This window comes from Caloenas nicobarica, chromosome Z (genome assembly GCF_036013445.1).
Source record: "Caloenas nicobarica isolate bCalNic1 chromosome Z, bCalNic1.hap1, whole genome shotgun sequence".
Taxonomy (NCBI): Eukaryota; Metazoa; Chordata; class Aves; order Columbiformes; family Columbidae; genus Caloenas; species Caloenas nicobarica.
This window is the reverse complement of record NC_088284.1, coordinates 72926155-72949677: the sequence shown is the minus strand read 5'-3', so window position 1 is coordinate 72949677 and position 23523 is coordinate 72926155. Positions and strand designations below refer to the sequence as shown.

At 37.7% G+C, this 23523-nt stretch overlaps 1 protein-coding gene across 1 annotated transcript in view; it reads left to right on the top strand.

The window, feature by feature from the left end:
• LOC136002114 (atrial natriuretic peptide receptor 2-like) overlaps positions 1-23523 on the top strand; it is a 184365-nt gene that overhangs the window by 153250 nt on the left and 7592 nt on the right. The window contains exons 3-16 of the mRNA XM_065656947.1: positions 1295-1427; positions 3444-3597; positions 5554-5658; positions 6305-6407; positions 7958-8103; positions 10720-10792; positions 13059-13206; positions 14573-14659; positions 14927-15070; positions 15941-16062; positions 16683-16824; positions 20377-20425; positions 21361-21465; positions 22424-22543. Of these exons, the coding sequence (XP_065513019.1) occupies positions 1295-1427; positions 3444-3597; positions 5554-5658; positions 6305-6407; positions 7958-8103; positions 10720-10792; positions 13059-13206; positions 14573-14659; positions 14927-15070; positions 15941-16062; positions 16683-16824; positions 20377-20425; positions 21361-21465; positions 22424-22543 (1631 nt within the window). The remainder of the gene's footprint in view (positions 1-1294; positions 1428-3443; positions 3598-5553; positions 5659-6304; positions 6408-7957; positions 8104-10719; positions 10793-13058; positions 13207-14572; positions 14660-14926; positions 15071-15940; positions 16063-16682; positions 16825-20376; positions 20426-21360; positions 21466-22423; positions 22544-23523) is intronic.

Here is a 23523-nt window from a genome sequence, read left to right as displayed (position 1 = left end):
AGATCTTCAAAGCATTTAGATGTGGGAGTATTTATAGTTGAAAGGAGAGTTTTGTTTATCTTTGTGAGACCTTTAAAGGGAAGTAGAAGGTAATTTAACTGAAATTTATGCCAACCTTTTGCCTTTATTCTCACACATTCTCTGAAGCTCAGGTCTTTCTTACCTTTTAGTGCAAATCACACTGGCATTTTTTTGTAAATCTTTGTGTTCTAGTTCCTCTCGTAGTGTTAGCATTTATAATGAGTGTTTACTCTTCAAGGGGGATGTGAAATCAAGAGCTTATTTTACACTTTGCTTCCTTGTATCTGAAAAGAAATTACGTTTAGGGGGAAAATTCCAGCTTCGCTAACAATGCAAATGAAGAATACACTTGTAAAAACAACTCCAGAGTAATAAAATAGTTTGTAATTGAACGATAACAACAAAAAGTGAGGATCTATCGAAGAACAGGTTAATCTATCCTCTGCAGAAGGGATTTAAAACTTCCTGAGAAACTAGAGGGCTACATGCTTGCACAATGTAAGTAATTTGATGTGGTGCAAATTAAAACCTTCATCCAACACTATGGAAAGAGGTAGGTGGATGGAGTGTGAAGATTTTTATAGTGGTGTTTAAGAATATGGGTTAAAAACTTCTCGCACCTCTTATCTCACTTAATCCCCAAGCCCAGAGCAGGTAATAAAGTGTCCCAGGGATGAAAGAGATCACTGGAATAAACCATTTTTCCTAGTAAGAGTGTGGAAATGAAAAATGACAGATATCTGAGTAGCACTCCTTCCACTATCCTCTGTTCTGGATATGATGTGGTTTTATAAAATGAGAACACTTTCTTAAATATACAATTAATAGTATGTATTACTTATGTCTCATGCAGTTAAGGGTTTTGGCTGAATTTCATGTGTGCTAGAGTTGTCCTTCTTCAATAATGAGGTGTGCCTCACTGAAAGCAGCCAGGAATGAAGAGCAGTGCTTATTGCCTGATCAAAGAGGAAAGCGAATATATCAGGACAAGCAGCACTGCATTATACTGGGAGCAAAGTTACTTTGGATAAGATGACCACATTTCTTGTCATATTTCTCGAATTGCTTGATCTTTTCTGAGTGTCAGAATTGTTCAGTTAATGTGCATTTGTGTATACCTGTATAGCCACTATAATAATTTATCGTTTGGGGCTCATAAATAGCAATAGGAACAATAGATGAAAATTGCCACAGAGAAAGTTTTACATTTGTATGCATCTGTAAAGTAGAAAAGTATAGTAAATATGTTGGCCGGTGACTGTGTTGTTTCCAGGCCTGGAGATGTCATGGGTGCAAAGGCCTCCGGAGAAGGCTGTGAGTGGGGAATTCTTCAACGTGACCTATGCAGTCTTTGCTGCAGACAGCTTTTATCAATATGCGGTGCAAAATGGAATCCTTTCTCACAGGTATTGACTCCTATAAAAATGCTTTCATGGTCATGAATCTAGGGGGATTCTGTGTGTACATTTTCAATAACGTAATTGGAACAAACTACTCTGGAGCTCCTTGCCAATTCCTTGCAACTCTTGAGGTTTCTTATAGCTCTGTTTGCGCTGATGTTTTCCTCTCTGAAATGGCTTTGTGCTCAGAGCAGCCATCATGGCATACTTGCCTCCATGGCCAAGGTTATCCTGTATCTGCATTACTGTCTCAGTGCAACTCTGGACATCACTTCTTGCCTTCTCTGCACATGGAATTTACCAGTGAAGTTTAAGCACAAGTCCCAGACTAACTGTGTCTTACACTCATTTTAATCATAAGTGTGTTTGAAGTGCACAACACAGATACGAAGAAGAGGTTGGCCCAATCCTGAATCCACTGAATTCAGTGGTGAACTTATTTTGGTTTCTGTGAGACTGCAATCAGTCCAAAAGCTTATATATCAGCTCAGAGACTGTATTGGTAACTGTAGACAAATGAGGTTAAATACAGAATGTTTATGTGTACAATTCCAGATCACTAAAAAGCTAACAGACCCTGATTTTATGCTTTTGTCTGTTCATAGTTCTCCATCCATATACAGCAATGTCTGGGACAGAGGCTGCAGCTGTATTTCCCCACTTTCTGTGCTGTACTTGATTAATGTAAGAGATGTTTATGGAAAACCTCACATTTTTCTCTGCCAGTCTGAGTGTTCATATTGCAAAGTTCAGATTGTAAAAGCTATTACCCAGAGAGGTTTTTTTTCATATTCAATGATGGCCTATAATCCATTTGCAATGGCTAAATATTGATGTTGTATTTTGATCATCTGTGTACTACGGTTACCATTTTGCAAAATTTGTGTATGACATATTCTGGAATTTATGGCTAGTAGTAGTTCCAAGAACTTAACCATAAAGCACTGCTTGGAAATTAATCTCTTTTGCCAGTCTTTCCAGGGAGACCCACTCCCTTAAATCAGTAAGGAATTTAGAAAATTCTGTTCTTTGTGTACTAATACGTATCTTGCACATAGAGACAGATGGCAAATATTTAAAAAGAGAGAAGTCCATGCTGCAGTTTTTCAAAAGGATCAAATTTACACTTCATTTAAACTAGAAGACTGTCTAGTTGACTCAAGCTTACAGTGGCTGACCCAAATATGACTGAGGCTGGCAAGCCAATGTATGTGCGTGAGAAAAATTGGGTGAAACCATGATGAAAATATAAAATAAAAAATACAGAATACAGGATACATTTAAAAAAAGCAGCCATAAAGCCAAATATGTGATGGAACTGGGCACCAGCTTACATAAGTATTTTTTTTAACTCCCAACATGGGCTCAAAGCCCAATAGATTCTAGTATTTTATCTGTTTAGATGTTTCCGTATCTTGGGTATTGACAAATTTGCTTATCTCAGGTCTCCAATACGCATATGCCTTTGCAAATCTGGCTGTGAATACAATCTATGTCAACCTGATCCCCTATGTTTGTCTTTATTTTTCATCATAAAGTCATCTGTCTTAAATCTACTGTTTGGGTTGTGGAGCAAAGACTGGAGCTGAATAATATGTATGAATCACATGCATAGATGATAGTGTATAATTGAAAACACTGAGAATGAAAGTAGCCAGGAACACATATTTCTGAGAGTGGAAGTACAGTAATGGTATCTTCTTCTGTGCCAGATGTAGCAATGCCAGGTAACCCCATCTGGTCACGAAATCAGTCTGGGGAGAGAAGTGAAGGTTGGTACCTGCTTGCAGCATAGTATCTGCCAGAAATCCCTACCACATGGCAGTAGACAGTGGTCTGGTTGACAGCAATCTTTGTTGCTCTAGGAATGCTTCAATCAGAAGCAAAACAAAAGAGAAAGAAATGATGTAGCAGTGTTTATTTCACTGCATATGTTTTTGCTGCTAATTTTTCTGTCCAGGATAAAGAACAGCCTCTTATGTGTTTGCTGCTGTTTCGGGGAATGAGGAATGAATATAAAAGTTTTTTTTTCTCTCTCTGCTGCTTGGCTAGCAATGCTACTGCTGCGAAGGAATTCTGTGAGGAGCAGGAGTGCCCTGCCAGCTGGAAAGATGCAAATGTGGACAACTGCTGTGTTTACCATGCCAACATTCACTCCTGTCCTTTGGCATTCATGGTTGGTATAAAGATGCAGTACCATGTGCTCTGTTCTTGCTACTGGATGAGACATCATTGTAATAACCAGGTTCAAGTTTATGAAGTCTTTCTGTGATTACAATTAGAACAAATTTATTGTTCACTAAAACCACCCTGCCAGCTTTAGAATTTTTTGCACTGGATGCTGAGGCTGCAAAGCAAATGGCTGGGGTTTTGTACAAGGCACTATTCTGAATCACTCATGTTTAGTGGTGCCATCTTCATCTCTTTGAGCTTACTTGACTCTGATCTCGGTACAGTCCATAGAGAAAGACAGATCATTTCATTCTAGAGGAAGCAGGGTGAATTGTCAGCTGGGGGCATTTCTGTCTCTGCAGCTAATAGAGGGACCATATTATTTGCTTGAATTACTGAAGTTGAGAGGGGTATCACTGGCTGTGACTTGTATAACTGAAGCCAAGATGTCCCAAGATGGAATTATTTTTCTGTACAAGATCAGAGCAAAAAAAGGAATCCAAATGCGGATAAAATTTGTTCCTGCAATGTAAGCAAGATTACTTAACTGCTTGGCTCATTATGAGAGCCTGTCCCTCCTTGCATGAATATGTAAAGTTCTGACTCTAACAACACAGTTTTTATTTATTTATTTTTTTTTAAATCTGTGAGGTAAGCCTTACCCTGCATAATAACCTCCATGCAGTTGCACAGTCTTCTTATTTGATCTCCATTTCTGGCAATCGGACACATTCTTCATGATCAAAGAAGGTGTAACAGAAAACCTAGTCTACACAGATTGTGGCTATTTCAGGTACCCTTCTGTGTGAAGGCTTAATGTTTCCACAAGAGTGCTAGCCTACTTCCTGTAAGTCCCTTCTTAAGGAGCTCTTTGATAAGTGACTCCCTGGGGACCTTAGCTGATACCAGGCCTTTGGTTTAGAAGAGAAATCCCTGCTGGAACCATCACATCAAAACTTTCCTCTTGAACCACAGGAGAGAACTTCAACATCCTGCCAGCGTGGTGATCTCTTCATTATTTCTTACTTTCACAATTAGTTCTGCTTGGAATTAAGGTGTGGAAAAGCTGAAATCATGTAGCCAACATGCATCATTTGACTTCCTTGTAATACTGCAAATATTTCAGTTCTTGCTTAAAAGAAGTCAAAGCAGGTTGGCTCTCCTGCAGCAAGAAGGCCATGAATATCATTGCGTAAGATTGAACATCATACGCTTCAAATCAAGCTTTTTCCATTGTTTGAGAGGAGGTTTTCTTGGAGGATTTTTTGCAGTGTCATGACTATAAAAGTATTTTATCTTGGTTAACATGAACTCCATTTCTTTTGATTTGGTCTGTGTCTTACAGTGCATTGCAAGAAGTGCCTGAAAAAATATCTGGAGTTAAGAGACAGATCCTTTCAATCACACACAGAAATGCAAGATTTTTAGACAGTCAAAATAATCCCCTATGGTTGCAACTGCTGGGATGTTTACATCCTAACAGTTTTACTGAGAAACACTCTGCAAACAGGCACGGAAGAGATGCCTTCCTTCCTCTTTAAAGAAAAAAGAAAGCTGCCATATCAAAAGTGAAACTGCAATAAAATCCCTTTAGAAAATTATAAAACCTGAGATATGATTCTGTTTCTGGTTCTAATATAGCAAATTGTGAAAAAGTGTATTAGCTTAATAGAATTGCTGCAGTTAAAATTTGGAACCACATTTTGGCTCACGTATTTTAAAACACATCAATATTTGTGTGAATTTAACTCAGTATAGACACAATTGCTTCTCTATTATTTTATCTTCTATTTTATCACAGAACTATGCTGCTTTTGCTTTGGGATTTTAATAGATTCGGTTATAAAATATCACTTTATTTGCTGTTAGAGAACACAAGTAATTTAATAAAGTACAAGACCAGGACATAGGATTTTCATTGTGTCATGGTTTACTGACATAACTGATATGTCTGATAAAGGGTAGAGGAGGAATATGTGGTCCGTGGATCCCAGATGATGGCCAGATATTTACTCACACTTTGTCTACAGCTGGCAAAATGAGCCAAAGAAACTGGACTGCCAAGGTAAGGTATATTTGTTGCATATAGGATTTTACCTGGTTCACTCTTTTCAGAGCTTACTTGCTAATAGTTTAGTGCAGTTCATGTACATGTTCCCCATCTCATTTATTTGTCAGTGTTGTGCACATAAATGATGCATATGGCTGAGAAATATCAGTTCCAAACTGACTTGAATTGTGATCAACAGCTTTTCACACTACAACTCCTTAGGTATTTAGTAGAAGTAATGGGGATGGGAGGCAAAAGAATAGCCTAACCTGCCCATTCCAGGCCTACACTAACAATGTATTGCACTGCTGACTGGACTGTGTTGCAGGTTAATGTGGTCGTTAGGGGTTTCTACCCAGCAGAAGGAGCAGAGAAGCAAACATGGCAGAATGCATGGGCTCATAGCCCTGCTTGGTGAAAAGAATACATGTCAGGAGAGGAATCAGACCTGCCTGTCCCACAAGAGTTGTCTCTCCAGCTTCTGTTTGTCCCCATAGTCAAGGACACCTGTCCTTCCCAATTCTGAAAAAATGCATATATTATTTCAAAAGACACCACAATTGGACAATAGTTGTTATAAAAGTCAACTCAGAACATTCTCTGATTCTATTGTATGCAAGTGAAGTTTTGATGCTTGCTGCTTTGTTCACTTGTTTGGCAGGTTGTTTTAGTTCATGTGGGTGTGACTTCTCTCATCGCACACATCAGAGTTGGGAGAATGCAAGTTGCTCTGGAAGCAAAAACCACAGTCCTTCCTGCAGTAGGTATGATATAAAATGACAATGTGAGGGAAGTGCTTATTGCCTGCAAATCTCAATGCTTTTATCATTTGCAAATGGTCACTAAGAGGAAAATGGATTCCTATCCCCGCCTCAACACTGAAAATACACAAAAGTCTTTGTAAAATTCTTCTGCACATAACATTGAATATCAGAAAAAGTGTTTGAGTTCTAACCTGTGTGTCAACCTAGGACAATGGGAAGCCACTCTTGTTAAACAAGTAAAGTCAAATGCCATGACCAACAGCTTCAGGCACTACAAGGCTTGTCTGCAGTTGATGGAGAGGTGAAAATATTATTCCAGCTAGTATGTTGTAAGGATTTGCACACTTCATCTGAAGGGGAGAAGACTAGCCCTAAGCATATTGGAAAGGTAGAAATCTGTCTGGGTTCCCTTTTTCACAGTAAAATTCAGTTGCTCCCAAAGACACCAGTCTTTCATTCACTTTAGTATAGCCATATGCAAGGAAGTAGAAATAACAATTCCCTTAGCAATAAAAGATTTATAAAGTGGACTTTATTTACTAAATTAAACACACAACCTGAAGAAAAATATTGGGTAAAATAGGAATGTCTTCACAGTACTCTTGTTAGCTACTCTTCTGGAATATATTTAAGAATGAATTTCCCAAGGTTATGAAAAAAAAATAACCAAAGCAACTCCAGTGTGGATAGAAGTGTTTAGCTATAGAATTTGCTATTTATTTCAAGACAGCTGCAGCTGAGTTTTCCAGGGAACTTACAATTTATCAGAGAAGAACTTTTAAAATGCAGCTCTGCCCCTGTGGCAGAAAGTGGTTTTCATGATTATCCTGGTATTTTAGTGGAATCGTATAGACTGAGGCAGAATTATTACTGAGCAGTGAATTTTGTTTTGTTGACGCTTTAAAAAAAATATATTATACAGTGACAGAACAATACCTTCGGCTTGTCTCAGAAGGCTGAAGTACAGCATGGTATTATTTTAGTTATAGAGGTAAAACTGAAACACCATTCAGGACATGAGAGAGTTTTGTCCTTTAGGGCTTTTGTTTTAAATCAAATCTGATACTGCTGATAATTTTCATCAGACCTTCAGGAAAAATAAATCCTTCAAGTATGCATTGCAAAGTTTTGTTCTGCAGTACCCAGTATCTTCTGCTTCTTCTGAGGAAGGGTCACCAGCTTCTGGGGGTCTCAAGGGCTGGATTAAGTACAAATAATACAAGACAATGTCAACCTTGAGGAACTTAAGTATCAGGAAAAACAGATGGGCAATGAGAAACAGAGTAGTGATGAAGTGATTTACACACAAAATATGTCAAGGCTCTGATGTCATTAACCATTTAATGTGATCAAAGAGATCCTGTAACCCTTTAAAAATTCAGATTATTTTTCATCTGCTGGGGTGCTATATCTAGATTCTTCAAAATTAATTCTTTCTGACACTCTGAGGTTTTCCTGCTCAAGAACCGTGTGGTTAAATCTGCATACAACCTCATGGATGGATGAAACTGCCTTAAAATATTCTGATACATGTTTCCTTTTCTAATCAGTCTGTGGAGATGGCTTTTGTGAGGAAGAAGAAGGCTGCTCTATCTGTCCAGCAGATTGTGGGGAATGCCCACTGTCTGCTGATGCTAGGATAGCAATTGCCTTACCAATATGTTTAGTCTGCGCTGGCTTTGTCTTGACAGTGACGGTAAGTACCCTTTCCTGCTCTTCTATTTCCTTTCTCTTACATCCACAATTTTACTAGTTGGAGTGGAGTTCTCTCTTAGTGGAGGGATAGATTTTCTTCTGCGTTCAGAACCTGTTTGCCATGGAAGAAAGCAGAAGGAAGGGAAACCATGTTTTTGGCTTCTTTATGAGGGGAGGCTCATTGGGGTTAGAAATTTTCATCCCATAAGAGAAAAGACTGAAGAGGAATGTAACAGAGGGGTGGATATATAATAGTAAAGGAAGAAGAGGTTTTTCACATGTGAACTAGGAGATGCCAGTAAAGTAAGATTACTTTTCACTCAGAATAAAACTCTGTTATGAAATTAACTGCATCTGGCCTACGGAGGCCAGAAGTATAAATGAATTCAAAAACAAATTAGGTAAATCCATAAAGGGGTTAGCTCCACCAGAGGCCATTAAATCTCAAAGAACAAATACAAGTTATAATTGAAAACATTCAACTTGGGATATTCTCAAAAGAAATAACAAGAGCATTTTTGTGTGTGGTTGGTTGATTTTGTTGTGGTTTTTTGTTTTTTTGTTTTTAATATGCTCATTTTCATAGTTGAACTGAACCAGTTCACTTCAGTTCAAAGTGATCAGTTTTGCTTATTAATTATCAATCATTATAACAGACTCACAAAGGAAAACAAAAAGGCAATGAGGAGAGAGGAGTGTATGAATGTGGGAGAAGTAGTTTTGGATACCTTTAAAAGAAAATGTATGTATAAAGAGGAGATAGCATATTATTATGGCTTATTACTTCACAGTGCTTCTGGGAAAGAGGACGTACATTCCTTACGTGTCTGCATCTTGAAAAAAATATATTTCTGAATTACATAACAAGCATTCAGCAGGTGAATATGGCAGTCGTAGTGTCATTATTTTAACTGTGCCTGTAACAGATAATCTATTTGGGGTTTGGCCTATAGATCTTGTAAATCAAAAGGCTCATCTTTCCTCAGGGATTCCTTCTCTTTCCATCTTGCTCCACAGTTGCAGTGAGTATCTGAGGCAGGCGAGTGCGCTTAGAGGGAATGAGCAGGAGAAGGCTGATGTCCCACTGAGTAAGGGACTACAGGAGGCCTGAATCACAATCAGGTTTTTGTCTCCTCTGTGCCTCTTTGTGTTTTTTTGCGAGTTAGGAACAGAAGCACTGTTGAAAACTATTTGAGCATTTATAATCCACAGGGCAGCTGTAAAAATGTGTTTATACTAATTGTCCTGTAAAACCATATGACCAGATAGAAATGTGTAATTAAACGGATGAGAAGTTGAGACAGTTTTAAAAAATCATTATTTTAGCAAAAGAAATGGAGTTTCTTGGCCTTGCACAGGTATACCTAAACATCTTATAGCACAATTTAGCTATCATTTCTGCTGTTTTTCTGTAGGTTTTGAGGGTTGTTTTTTGTTTGTTTTTTTGTTTGTTTGTTTGCTTTTGTCTTGCATTTCTGTATCTTTATTCCTGTTGCCTTCTGTAATAGTGTCTTCTTTTTTATGTTTTATTTAGGTGATAAGTAAACAAGATAGGAAAGATACTTTTATCTAATGCAGTAATTAATATCATGTAAAAGAACCATCTGGGAAAGTAATGCCTTCTTTAATCATTCAAGTACAGGAGAGGATTCCTATGATATCAGTGTCTGTAGCAAGCCTGGTGGTCACTTCTAGCTGATATGTATTTGTTCAATCATACCTTCGCAAGATAAAATGTAAATGTCTTTTATCAGAAACCTTTTCACATAACTGGGATGGCTTCATTTTGATGTGGTGAGCTCTGCAGTTGTCATAAATTTCTACCAAAATATTGACACAATCTTCACACCATGCTCCTTGCATATTATATGGGATTTTTTTACCTGTTTCATTGAATGCATAATTCCTAATATTAAATTCCCGACAATAGAAAATGATATAATGATGGCAAAATGCTGCTTTGTTTTATTTGGCATCGACTTGCACCTATAACTGCTGTACAATTTGATCTGCTGCTCCTCTTTTGAAAATGTGTTTACACTTTATATGTTAGTTTTGCATGTCAGCTCTACAGAAAATTGATGCCTTCTTTACCAAGTAGCCACAGAATCCCTACCTAATATTCTTTGTGCTAGAGTATTTGATATAATAAGACTTCATTTGTGGATCGGAGGCTCATTCTATTACAGGATGTGAGATGTCCTGCTCCTAATCTTGGGGCTGGGATGTAGTGTGTTCTTGTCATGCACTTACATAACAGGACACTTCCATGACATGAGGAGACGTAAATCGCTCATCTGATGTCCAGGCTGAAATGTTAATGTACTGCATAAAAAGTTTTGACAATAATGGAAAGTTTGTAGCCAATGCAAAATATAACAGGTAATTAGATTATAGAATATAGAATATACAGTTTTAAAGATGTTTATTAGATGTTGTTTTATTCTAAGCCTGTTATTAATGCTCTTGGTTCTAATGTTACTCACAAGATATAATCTTAAACATCACGCTTTGTTTGGACACTTAAAAAATTTCTTATTTGAATCAAACATCTCTGGTTTAACTCATTCGCAGTCAGTAGGGATACATCAGGAGTTAATTTGATTTATTTTTGTAGTGGTTTCAATATCAGAAACAAAAGATGTTTTGGGATGAAAGCTGGATTATAGACTTCTCCTGCATCAAACAAGGTTAGTAACTTGTCTTTTTGATACTATGATCAGTTTCCTTAATCATTTTAAGAAATAATCTTGATCATAACTGCCTCTTCATGTTCTACAGGTCTTACAAAAGGTGCACCAATTTCTGAAAGACATATCCAAAGTTTCATGCCTGTAACCTCTGTAATCTTATCACTAGCATTATTGGGTTTTGAAACGTTAGATGTCAAAGTTATTTTAAATAATTTCCTTCTTTTTTATGGTGATTTGTCGATTAAAAAAGACCGATACCAAAATAAACAGGTAACCTCTGGCCTTGGACAAAATAAATTACAGTTGCTTCGGTGGATGTATCATTCTGTACAATTGCTCACACTAAGTTGTTCTGGATTTGCATAAATATAATGAGGAATATAACAAGATCTTAATTTCAGTGCATGTTATTTGTGACAGACTTTCTGCAAAAAGTAATTTATTGTGGCCAGTTTTTTTCATCTTACCTTCTAGATCTAAAATATGGTTTAGTTGGTTCTAATTAAAAATATTAAGAATAAATTCAGTTGTTATTGTATGCTTTACTATGCTGCACTTATAATAGGTACAGTTTATTTACTTTGGTGTTCATTGTGTTAGCATTCAGAAGGAAAACAATGCCAAGACTTTCAGAAAGGGTAAATCTGCAGAAATCCGCTGAAGTTGATAGATCTATGCTGATGTATACTTTCTCACTTTCTGTCTTTCTGAGGAATTGCTAGAAAGATGTCTACTTTATCTCTGTTATGTCATTTTGTTGCTAGTAGAAGTGTCAAGACACTCATGTTAAAATGTAGTAGAGATAGTTTCAGCCTTGGACTTGAACATTAATTTCTGTGTGGTTTTGACATGATATCCTCATCACTGTAAAGAACAGATGTTAACTTATAAATTAATTTGAGAACATAAACCAAACCGGATTTCAATCCAGATTTGTGAAAACAGAAATGGAACACACTCAAGGAAATGTGTCTTTCGATATATTAAGAGCAAGAAGGAACATGAGCAAATTTTCAGCTGATAGTGAATTAGGAAAAGCCATTAACCTCATGCAGGAGGAGAAACCACAGAAAGAAACTGAGGGAAATTAGAAGCATTATCAAAAAAATAGCACACTTAATTTAATTTGAAAAAAACAAAGTGGAAGAGGATGTTTTCTTGGAGAGAAGCCTGCAAAGCAACAATATTGTTTAAGACCTAAGAGTGATAGTTAGCAATTTAAGAGTAATAAGGACAGATAATATGATGAGATTTGGAAACAGATAGTATGTCTTCCCTGGACAGAGCCATCCAGAGATACCCAGAGCAACCTGAAATGTACAGTTATGTAAATGGAAACACATCAGCAGTGCTGTACCAACAGTATGTAGCCTGTGCTGTGAAAAATAATGAACTTTATTTTTCCAAGATAACCCTTTTTTTTGGTGCATTGCACCACATATATATATATATATATATATATATATATATATACGTGAAGTCTTATTTTCAGGGATCTCTAATATATTTCTGGGTGGAATGCTATAGAAAGACTCCAAATGTCAATGCAATTTTGAACTGCATATGGATAATACTGTGGTGTGAGAACATGGCAGTCCTGATGCAAGGTGAGATGCTGAACTTTCTCAGCAATACTTCACTGGATACTTACACCAGGAAGAGTTGAGAGGTTTCAGCAATGCTGAGATTAATTGGCTAAATCTGGATTTTAATCAGATATAGCAAAATTATATGTAATTAATCAAATTTGTTTTGAAACCCATTTTGTTACTTTGAGCTGGTCAACAGAGATTAACAAACATATGTTGAGATCACTGATTTTTTTTCATCTGACTGTATTGTTACTCTTCTCTGACTTCCCTCTGGTGTCAGAATCACTTCCCACATCCCTGTACTTCACAGTCTTTTAGGAGCTCCAAATAGACTTGTTAAAGTACAGCACAGGGCTTGCTCTGCTTCCCTGGGTTCTGTCCTCAGCATCTTAGTAGCAGCAAGGGCTAATCACACCAAGATCAGAAAAATGAAACCTGCATCAAACCCTGTGAATTAGTGGAAAGATCTCTGGCAATGAAACATCTCTGGAACTTTTTACTTTTTACGCAGCAACTGCATTCCAAGCAATGGCTTTCTGTCTTAAGTGTTAGCAAGACCAGCCAAGATTCAAATATTTGGAGAATTCTTTACATTTGTCTGCCTCTGGCATATATAACTTGGCAATAATATGCATCTTCAGGTGCCTTTTCTTATCCCATATACCATTTAGATCGCACAGTATGGACAGCAACAGGAAGCATGATGAGCGCTCCCCCGGTACCGAGTGACTCCACTGCCAGCTGTATCACTGCTCTGAGCTCCTGTACAGCAGCTGCTAACATGTCCAGGAAACAGCACTTCACCCACACTGGGAGATAGTAAGTCAATATATTGTGCATTTACTGCAGTACCTACTGTTCTATAGTTCCACTTTGCCTTCTGTTTTTTGCCACTTTACTATTGACAGGTGGTGCAAAAGCTTGCATTTCTCTTGTGAGGCCAAATCCAGTAAACTAATATCATCGTCTGACTTCTGTACCACATACTGGCTGCAGAATATCTTATAGGCCAGGCTTCTGTTTTGGTTGTCATTTCTCCTTTTCTCTTGGGGACTTGTTAAAAGGCTGTGGCTGCATCATGTGTCTTGAATGAATGGTGCTTGCTGGTCAAACGTTTGGAACCAAGGCTTTTAGGCAGTCCTTTTTCTAAAATCCAGGCAAAGCACAGCTAGGTTATTTGTACTAAAGAATGACATCCTATACAGGAGCACATTAGAAATCTTGTCCTTAAACCAGCTGATGTGACTGAAGATACAGAGTGTTTCACCTCTGGATCATATTATAAAGATGCTCATCATACAACTATACAAGCAAACAGTATAACCATATCCCGCTATCCAGAAAACAATTTTTCCTATTAAAAAAAATACAACTAGGGGGTAAGGGCAGCACATGTGCAAAGATGGAAGTAGTACCTACCATTTGAATGCACAGGTCAGGATCTGTGCTTTGCAGGATTGAGGAGCTTACTTAGGATCACCGGCTGAGAGAACAGCTGCCTTTTCAGCATAGATCACTGTTCTGGAAAATCACAGCCTCTCCATTGATAAGAAACCGTGTCCAGCATAGATCTTGTACAGTGAACATTTTTGCTGCTCCTTTCTGAATGATATCTTCACCATGTTCATCATCTTCCTTAGATGAACGGAGGTCAAACACATTCATCAAGTGTGAAACATGTAAGAATGGGGCATTAAGTCTCATTGGCAAAGTACCTACATCCGCAAAACCCCATACTCTGTATTTATTTGGTGGGTATCACTTGAATTCCTGCATGTAGCTCCACTGGATTCCTTTATTCTTCCAAGAAATTTGCTTTGCTGTCTATCAAACTCAGCTGCTTCGTCCCTGAGAATGCTTCATCCCATAAGAACAAAAGCATGTTAAATATCAGTTGTGGATATCCAAAACAGTAGACAGAAGCAATGAATAGAAGGGATGTTGCTGTATGTGTTTCATGAATATAATCACTAATGATTCCCTTATCATAGAAACAGGGCCCTGTCACCTGTCATGTACTCAGGTTCAGATTTACACCCACTTATTGACATGCTTAAATTCTGCGCCTCATCTCTAGAGATACAAAGCTGACCACTATAGAAAAAATATCCAGTACATTTTTGTAGTCAGGCTGGTTTATGAAGTTGGCCTGAAACACTGTGAGCAGCATTTCATTCTATTTCAGCGATGGTAGAACAGTGGCCATAAAGAAAATAATGAAGAAGGCATTCACGCTGTCCAAATCCATCCGTAAAGAAGTAAAGCAAGTGAGGTAAGAAGTGAAACCTGAGAAGTGTATGTTTTTCCATTTTTACACTGGTTCTTTCGGGGTTACAATCTACCCAAATGTGACTGTAAATTCATATTCCTCTTTCTTTCAAACTCTGCTTGAACATGAAGTCAAAATCTCCTCATGCCTGTTTTACTTTTCTCTCTACATTGTGAGCCAAGGCACTTAGTTTTCTAGTTACCCTACAAAAAGCAGGAGGGACATACATGAAAATTGTTGAGGTGATGTGATTTCTCTTGATTTTCACAGGGAACTTGACCATCCCAATCTCTGCAAATTCATTGGAGGTTGTATAGAAGTGCCAAACGTTGCCATCGTTACAGAGTACTGCCCCAAAGGCAGTCTGAGTGACGTTCTGCTCAATGAAGACATTCCTTTGAACTGGGGCTTCAGGTAGAAAAAAACTTTTGAAAAGCTAAATGATACAGACTGTGCTATGTGCTGTTTAGGACAAGATGTTAATTTTAGATGAAGTCCTTGAATAGACAGGCATGCGCTATGATATGTAGAGAATGAAGAAGAAAGAAAGCAAGCTAATTCAAATATCCAGAACATCTTGTCTTCTGGATTTTTGAGCAATCATATGTGTACCACTGGTCATGCTAAGCCAATGACTTTTCAAACCATCTCTAGTTATGCCACAAAACTGTTTTTTAAGACTTTTGTCCCACGTAACTTCACTTTGTTATCAAATATCTTGGACATCCCTATTCAGTTAAAAATTACCTCATCTCTGTTTGTGAAGACATATTGGTGAAATGATTAGCATACCTACAAATGCTTTATTATATTTACCGATACAAAAAAGTGAGCTCACATTGTCAATGAAACTTCCACAAAGGCAATCACATTGTTTTTTGAGAATGATCTTCTTGGCACACTCTCTCTACTTCTGCTTATGTTTGCCTTCAGCAAGGAAGATTGTAAGGGAGGAAAACATCCAAATAAAGTGAGAAAGTTAATAAAAAATTGTTTCTCTTGCAAACTTTTGAAAACACTTTCAAAGATACAAAGGTATTGGGAATTTCTAGAAGAAACTCAGCTGTCTTAAAAGAGGATAGAGGTCTGTGGACTGTGACAACTGAGTGGGAGCTCAGGGCTTTCAGCAACCCACCTTGAGTGTTTTGGAAAAATGAGCATGGGAGCACAAATAGAAAGCTATTTCAGTCAGAGTGGGACTTTCTGTCATCTTCAGTAGGCTTTGGAGCCACTCTTGAGTGAAGGTTTAGTGGAAATACTAGCTCATTGATTCTTGTCTTTCAGGTTTTCTTTTGCTATTGATATTTCACAAGGGATGGCCTATCTTCACCACCACAAAATGTATCACGGACGGTTGAAGTCTCGTAACTGTGTGATAGATGACCGATGGGTTTGTAAAATTGCAGGTAAAGAGAAGAAACCATTTTCAAAATTGTCCAGATAACCCACTAACTCATATAGACTTCATATTCCAAGAAAACCAAAGTCAGTTATTCCTCTCTGATATTGAGTCACATGCTGAGAGTCTCTTCTATGTTAGGCTAAAAGTATAACTGCAAAGATATTTCCCATTTATGCTGCCTTTATTCCGAAGGTAGTGGTGTGCAAGTAAAGCCCACCATGTGATTTTCAGTAGTTCTACTCTGTCTAACTTCTAATTACTCCAGGAACCTGACACTGTAGGTAAGATCAGGAGACAAGTAGAACAAAAACCTTGCACTGAAGTGAGCCCATTCTCTGGATATAATTTTATTAAATCATAAAAATAATTCTGATTGGAAGGGGCCATGTAGTTCAGCTTCCCTGCTGTCATGATGTCTCACCCAAATATTTGGCTTCCAGATGCTATATCTGCAGTTGGTTAAGAGTGACATGACCACTGCACACACACTATTTTTAGACTCAGAGGTGTATTTCAAATAAAGAAAATTATTTCCTTTAGACTAGTTGTGTTACCGTCTACTAATGCACATGTTTCAGAGAAGTACCCACCAAATAATTTGATTCCTGTTTTCTTTCGTGTTAGATTATGGTTTGCAGTCATACAGAAAAGAAGATTCTCCTGAGGGGACAAGCTCATACCAGCAGCATTTGATACAGGTTTACACAGCTCCTGAAATCCATTCCCTTTCAGACTTCGAACCCAATCCTATGACAGACGTATACAGGTAGTTAAATTTTCCTTTTCCTTACACTTAATAGTCTCATCTCAAGTTGAGTATTCTTTAATAACAATTAGGCTGAGTGTAATTCTGTGGTCACCCTGCATATAAATTGCATTGTATTTTAAAAAGGATTGATTCTGGAATACAGAAGAGCATAGATATCACAGGATCTTCTCTTTCAAGGCAAATAACCAAATACTGAATTCACTGACTTATATAAATGCAGAGTTGATCTAATGATTTATAAGGAGTTGCTCTGAACTGGTAGATAAAAAAGGTATAAAGTCCAGCTATTATCTAGTATTCTCTTTTTGTTGCTGTTTCTTATGAAAAAGTACATTATTTTCAATAAAGGCAATACCTTAATAACATCAGTCTTCCAGGATGTCATAATGCACATATGCACCCTGCAATTCTATAATTAGTGTCGATACATTATTTTTCTGCATACACACAGTGACAATATTTGCTTTTCAGAGAAAAATATAGAGGTCGGAAAGGGAAATGGATGCAGTAGTGAATACCACCATCCCTTGCCTTTTGAAAGTCTTTATAGGAGATTGCTATGCAGTAGCTTATTTGGCTATCGGATTCAGCCTTGCCAGTGATGGACAGCTTCTATGCAGCCACTTTTCAGATAAGAGGGCTTACAACTGAATTTTTAGAGAAAAATAATCTGATGAAAGGGTCATTGAACCAGGCTTTTCAAAAAATTACCCACATTCTTGGTTCTCGCATGAATTTTCTGTATTAAACAGGAAAATCTCTGTGTTCTTGGTGTATTCTGTGGCATAACTGATACTTCCTCTGTCTGATTATTTACAGTAGTTTGCTGAAAGCATTTGAAAGGGAAAAATGCAGAAAGGTGCTACAAAACGTTTTGTGGCCCTATTCTCTTACTTTTTCTTGCCACATTTCCAGTCCATCAAAAAGTCCTAGTGACTTTGGTAGCTAGCAGAATGTAAAGAACTGGAATTCAGTATAGAGATTTAAACGCTGATAGTGCAACACAGTTGAGCAGAAGAAGGCATGGTCATTAGCACGGTTTATTAACAACATTTACCAAAGAGTAGCTATTACTGCCTTTTATTAAAAGCTCTGAGTTTTGCTGTGGCCTACGCTAGGCCATAAGAAGTGTTTACTGCCTTAAGCAACTATCATAGGGCTCTTATTGAAAAATTAGTTGCAGAAACAGAGAGTGTTGTATAAGTCTTCTCCTTTTTTAAATTAGGACTCATTAAAAATTGTATGGACTAAAGACATGACTTTCTAGATAAGGTTTACTGGATTAATGCACATTATTCCCTTGTAAAGAAATATATGCATATACAATGTGCTAGAATATTATTAATTGTTAATCTATTCTATGAGATTACGTAAGTAAGAATTTGAGGTCTCAATAGTATTTATATCTATAGGCTCAAACATGTCCCTAGAATTTGATTCAAAACAGCTCAGCTAAAGGCAGTGTGTCACTGTGTTGATATTTCTGTCTATTGTCATTTGTCCTGTGTCAGTCTTTACCTTTTCAACATGGACTGGCTTTAGAAAGTACTGTGCTCCAACTAAGCTGTGATTTTAGGACTAACTTATGCATTGTTATTTACAATTGCCCCACAGCCAAAATGCATTTCAGAAATGTTTACTTGGTACTTACCTGGCTCACACTCTGCCCCTGTTCAAGTTAGATACCATCACTTGACTTTGTAGGCGATCTGGCCTCTTGAAGCCATTTCTTGCCAAGGACTTCCCTTAAAATGGTGCTAAAAGCTGGTTTGCTCATATCATAGATGACTACAATGAACTTTTGGCAGATTAAGTAAATGCTGGCTGAATCTATCTTGCTGTCAGTCTCTGTGTCTGCAAAATCCAGGTCTTCTTTTGTTGTGCTGCAGTTAATCCTTTCTTGGTAAAAAAGAAGAACCAATAAGAGATGAAATCAGAAAAGGAAGAAGAGCAATGTACAGTAAGGGAAAAAAAATAGAGATATACCCTTTAGCATTAAAAGAGTTGTCTTTTTAACCAATCTATTCTTCAGAACCCACATTTTGACACGGCTTGTGTCTAATGATATGAGCAGGTGCTAAGCCCTCCTGGTACACGCATGGGGGCTCACTGGCCACAGAGCAGTGTCCCAGTTTTGAAATCCTCAGTTTTTATTTGTGCAAAAATTCCATTAATAGTCCTGAATGTATGGCCCAAATAAAAAATTAGTTGAAACTGCAGGAATGGGACTTGTAATTTTGTGTGCTCCTACACTTGAATCACTTGCTTTTGAAGTTCTCCAGGAAATGTGTTGGTCAGATGGGAAAGCTAAAATGGAAATGGGAACAGGAACATGAGAGAAACTCCCGTTTGAGCTGAAGAGGCTGTTTACAGTCACAGTTTCTCCTAGATTGGCTCCTCTTGATTTGTAATTGTTGTGTGAATTTCACTCCCCATTATGGTAGGACTTTTTCGAGCAGTGCTGCTGAAGCTGAATGAAATCAATACTGCTTTATCAGAATTACCATCATCTGATTACTATCCTTGAAAATCTGCTTCAGTTTTGCTAGCTTAACACAATTGATATTCCTTTCTACTACCAAATATACCCCAAATTAACATAAAAATCTCATCGGATTAATTTCTACATTATTCAGCATGGTTTATATTAATTACTTTATTTGCCGGTGGTGGTCCATGAGTGGACTGAAAGACAGACATACTGCATTATACAACTGGAATGCGTTACAGAACAGAGCAACTATTAGCAATACAACAGATTGCAAACCAATATTCCCCATAAAAATAAATGTTATCAAGTAGAGACACATGCAGGGAATTAATTATCATGCAGTTTTAACACATAAAAAGGCAAGATCCTCTTTATCAGGATTTCTGGCTGTAGGAGATGTTGGCTTCTTACAGATCACTGCTCTAAAAGATCTCTATTGAGTTCAATAAGGAGACTGAACACTCAGTTTTTACCTATTTTTTTCCATTCTTCACCCCAATTACTGTGTTTGACCTTGATTCATCTGAAGAAGATTTTGATGAAAATGTGATTCAGAAAAACAACCAAAAATGCTCTCCGCAAAAGACCTGCTCTGGACACACACTGTTTCATCGTTGACTGTATAGAGATTTTCCAGAGCAGTTATCAATGCTGAAAAGAAACCACTCCTCCAGCTGCTGATCCTGATGAACCTTCACCTTCCCCTTGACTACAGCACAAACCTGTCCTGTATGTTTAATTAGTAAGTATCATGTAAGTCCATGCACATATCCCCTCTGGGTTCCATTAGTTCTTCCAGAGAAAATTGCTTTGCTGTCCATCAAACCCGAATGCTTTATCTCTGAGACTGATAACTGTGAGAGGAGACTGCTATGAAGTGATCAGTGACAGACCTCTGAAAACACAGAGTAGCAACAGACAGCAGCACTGTTGTCATCCTCACTTTCGAGATATTGGTCTTTCAGTCATAACATGGGGAAGAATAGGAAATCAGGGAAAGAAGAAATAATTGATGTCGTTAACAGTTATTAAGATTTTGGTTTGCTTTCATTCTGCAGTTATGCCATCATTTTACTAGAAATTGCCACAAGAAGTGACCCTGTGCCAGTAAGTAGAGATAAACTTTGATGTTTCCATGACAACTTTGATTCTGTTTCAGCTTAAGATACAAACCACACTCTGAGGAACTGAACATTTGATTTATTTTTTAAGCATGCATTTTTCTCTTGATTTTGTGAGTGCAAGTTCAGTTTCAATGGAACATGCAATCAGGGCTTCTTCGTGCATCTACCAGTCCTCCCTTCAGCACTTTGGAGAAGAGTGTATGACAAAAATAGTGTAGCTCCAAAACTGCCTTTTGGTTGGCCCCATAATGCTGAATGGCACTGTGGGGGGAGAGGGCAGGTATGCCATAACATGTTCCTTTTTCTCCCACTGTTCCTTCACTTTCCTGCTGTACACACGTCCTTTCAGCGGAGTCTTGCAGTAGTACGAACCTGCTAAAAGAGCAAATGAGCTGCTCTTGATAAGGAAAATGCCTTCCTTGCATGTGTCTTGTGATCAGTGCTGAATGGCAAACACAAAAAAATGCACCTTGAAATTGAAACTAGGTGTTCTGGATGTGTAACCCTGTCCTGTCTGAAATTTGCTTAACAAGAATTCTAACAATGAAGACCTGAAATTGCCATTCTTCCATTTCTGACAGTTTGTGATAATAGACCAATGTAGGCTTTGTGGTTTCTTAGAAGTTACCCAGTATCTTGCTAGGTATTTGTTTATTATAAAAGTTGTTTACCTCATATAAACACTGAAATTAAGGTCTTTCAGCTATGAAAAAGCTTTAAGACAAGGCCACATGGTTTAGACTGGTTTTTACCTTTTTCTTTTTTTTTTTTTTTCCTGTACTTTCAAGTAAAAGAGCTCATCTGGAAGCAATAGAGAAGTAGTCATAACAGTAATGATGATCATAGTAATATATTTTCAATGAGTGGTACAAAAAAACCACCACTTGTTTCAACATTGTGCAATCCCTTTTTCTCTAGAAAGATGATATGCAATCAGCTGAATATTCTTGGTGTCCATCTTTGGCAGAATTAATTTCAGGAAAGGCTGAGAATTCTTGCCCATGTCCAACAGATTATATAGAGGTAAGATACAATACTGTGCACAAAAATTCTTTATTGAAGTCAATTTAAGACATGTCACAGAAGTTTTGCAGCAATATTGCCTTTGACGAATGTAAACAACCCAGAAGTCAAGAATTACATCTCAAAAGAGGCACAATAAAATTATTTATTGTTCTTAATAAAAAAACAGTCATTCTGACAAATTGAATGTTTCAGTTGTCCCCTCAATTTGTCAGTGTAATAAATTATGGTTTTTCTGTATTCAGCCATTGATTTTTGTGCATTTTCATTTTATTATAAAGTGTTGAGTTCCATGCATATTTTATATTAGTAATATCTGTTTAGCTTACTGGCAGAGGGCTTATAAATAGTGACATATGTGTCTCAGGCAAAGTATGAGTTTGGTTCGATTCTCCTGCAAAAGTTCTAAGAGTTCAGTATCTTCAAACTGCCTAATAAAACAAAGTACACTCCCTCCCAGTTCAATTAAATCAGAACAAGATCATGGTATCCTTGTTTCAGCTAAAGAGCTATAAAATTCATCTTTGGTGTTTTTTATTAACCTGAATGTAACACACTTCTCATAAGCAGTGCTGGATTTTAGTCAGGCATTAACATCCTTAACAAGTAGTTGAGTTTTTAATATTTTGTAAATTTTATGTACAGACAAGTCCTCTGAAAACAGTATGTGACTCCAACAGCATAACACAAGATCTTAAGCAGTGTTTGGCAGAAGTAATGTGAGCATCTAATTCATGATTTCCCGCAGTAGCATTTTCATGAACTAACACCCTTTGTTGAGCATGAATCTGTAGAACTCCGGAGACCTCAGTATAGCTCTGCTACTCTTCACTAGCTGCAGATAGGTCTTCACATGCACAGTTTGCACCGAGAAAACAGTAGTATTAATTAGAAATGCTGCCTGTACTTGGAATGACAAAAGGCTGTGTGCTTTTCTCACTCTCTTTCCCTGCTACAGTTAATTAGAAGGTGCAGAAAAAATAATCCAGCCCAAAGGCCTACATTTGAACAAGTCAAGAAAATGTTGTACAAGATGAATCCTAATAAAGTTAGCCCTGTTGACATGATGATGACTCTGGTAAATTTATTTTTTTAATTCAATCCAAGTCAATGTGCTCATTTGCAATAACTTTCACCTCTGTCCTTCAGGTTTCTTTTTTGATCTCATGCCCTTTTTTGATGAGAAGATCCACAGTCATTCATTTATCTCTGGTGATCTGATTGTAGCTGCAGTTCTGCTTGAGACCCAGCTTTCCTTCTCATTCCGTCTCTGTTAGTTTTTCTCAAGTTTCTCAACTTCTTTGGGGCTGAACGCCTTTTTTTCTTCAGTCAAAAGTTGTTGGTTTTTAATGCACTCGCAGGAAACGGTATTCCCGTTTTTCAGTGGCTCATTGATGGTCTTACAGTACTGGAGGTATAGAAACCCTACATGCCACAAATGGCACGTTTACAGATGCCTCTTGAGCAGAGTATCTCAAGCCCACCAGCAGAGGAGACTCTTGTCTCTGCAACCTGTTTCCTGACAAAGAGCAAGGACACATGAAGCACAGCATAGTACAGCAGGTTAGTTTATGAAACAGCATTGTGAGCTTCTGATAAAAGACTGAGACTTAGATACCTCAGTTTGGTGACATATTTTAATCTATGTCTGAAGCTTGGTCTCTGCATTGGATTTGACCCCTAATCACAGAATCACACAACCACAGCATGGTTGGGGTTGGAAGGGATCTCTGGAGATCATCTAGTTCAACCCACCTGCTAAAGCAGGTTCACCAGAGCAGATCACACAAGAATGTGTCCAGGAGGGTTTTGAATGTCTCCAGAGAAGGAGACTCCACAACCTCTGGGCAGCCTGTTCCAGGGCTTTGGTACTTTCAAAGTAAAGAAGCTTTTTCTCATATTCAGATAGAACCTCCTGTGCTTCAGTCTGTACCTGTTGCCTCTCAACCTATTGTTGGGCACCACTGAAAGGAGTCTGGTCCCGTCCTCTTGACATCCACCCTTGAGATATTTATAAACATTAATGAGACTGTGGGAAGTCTGGAAGTGGCTTCTGCC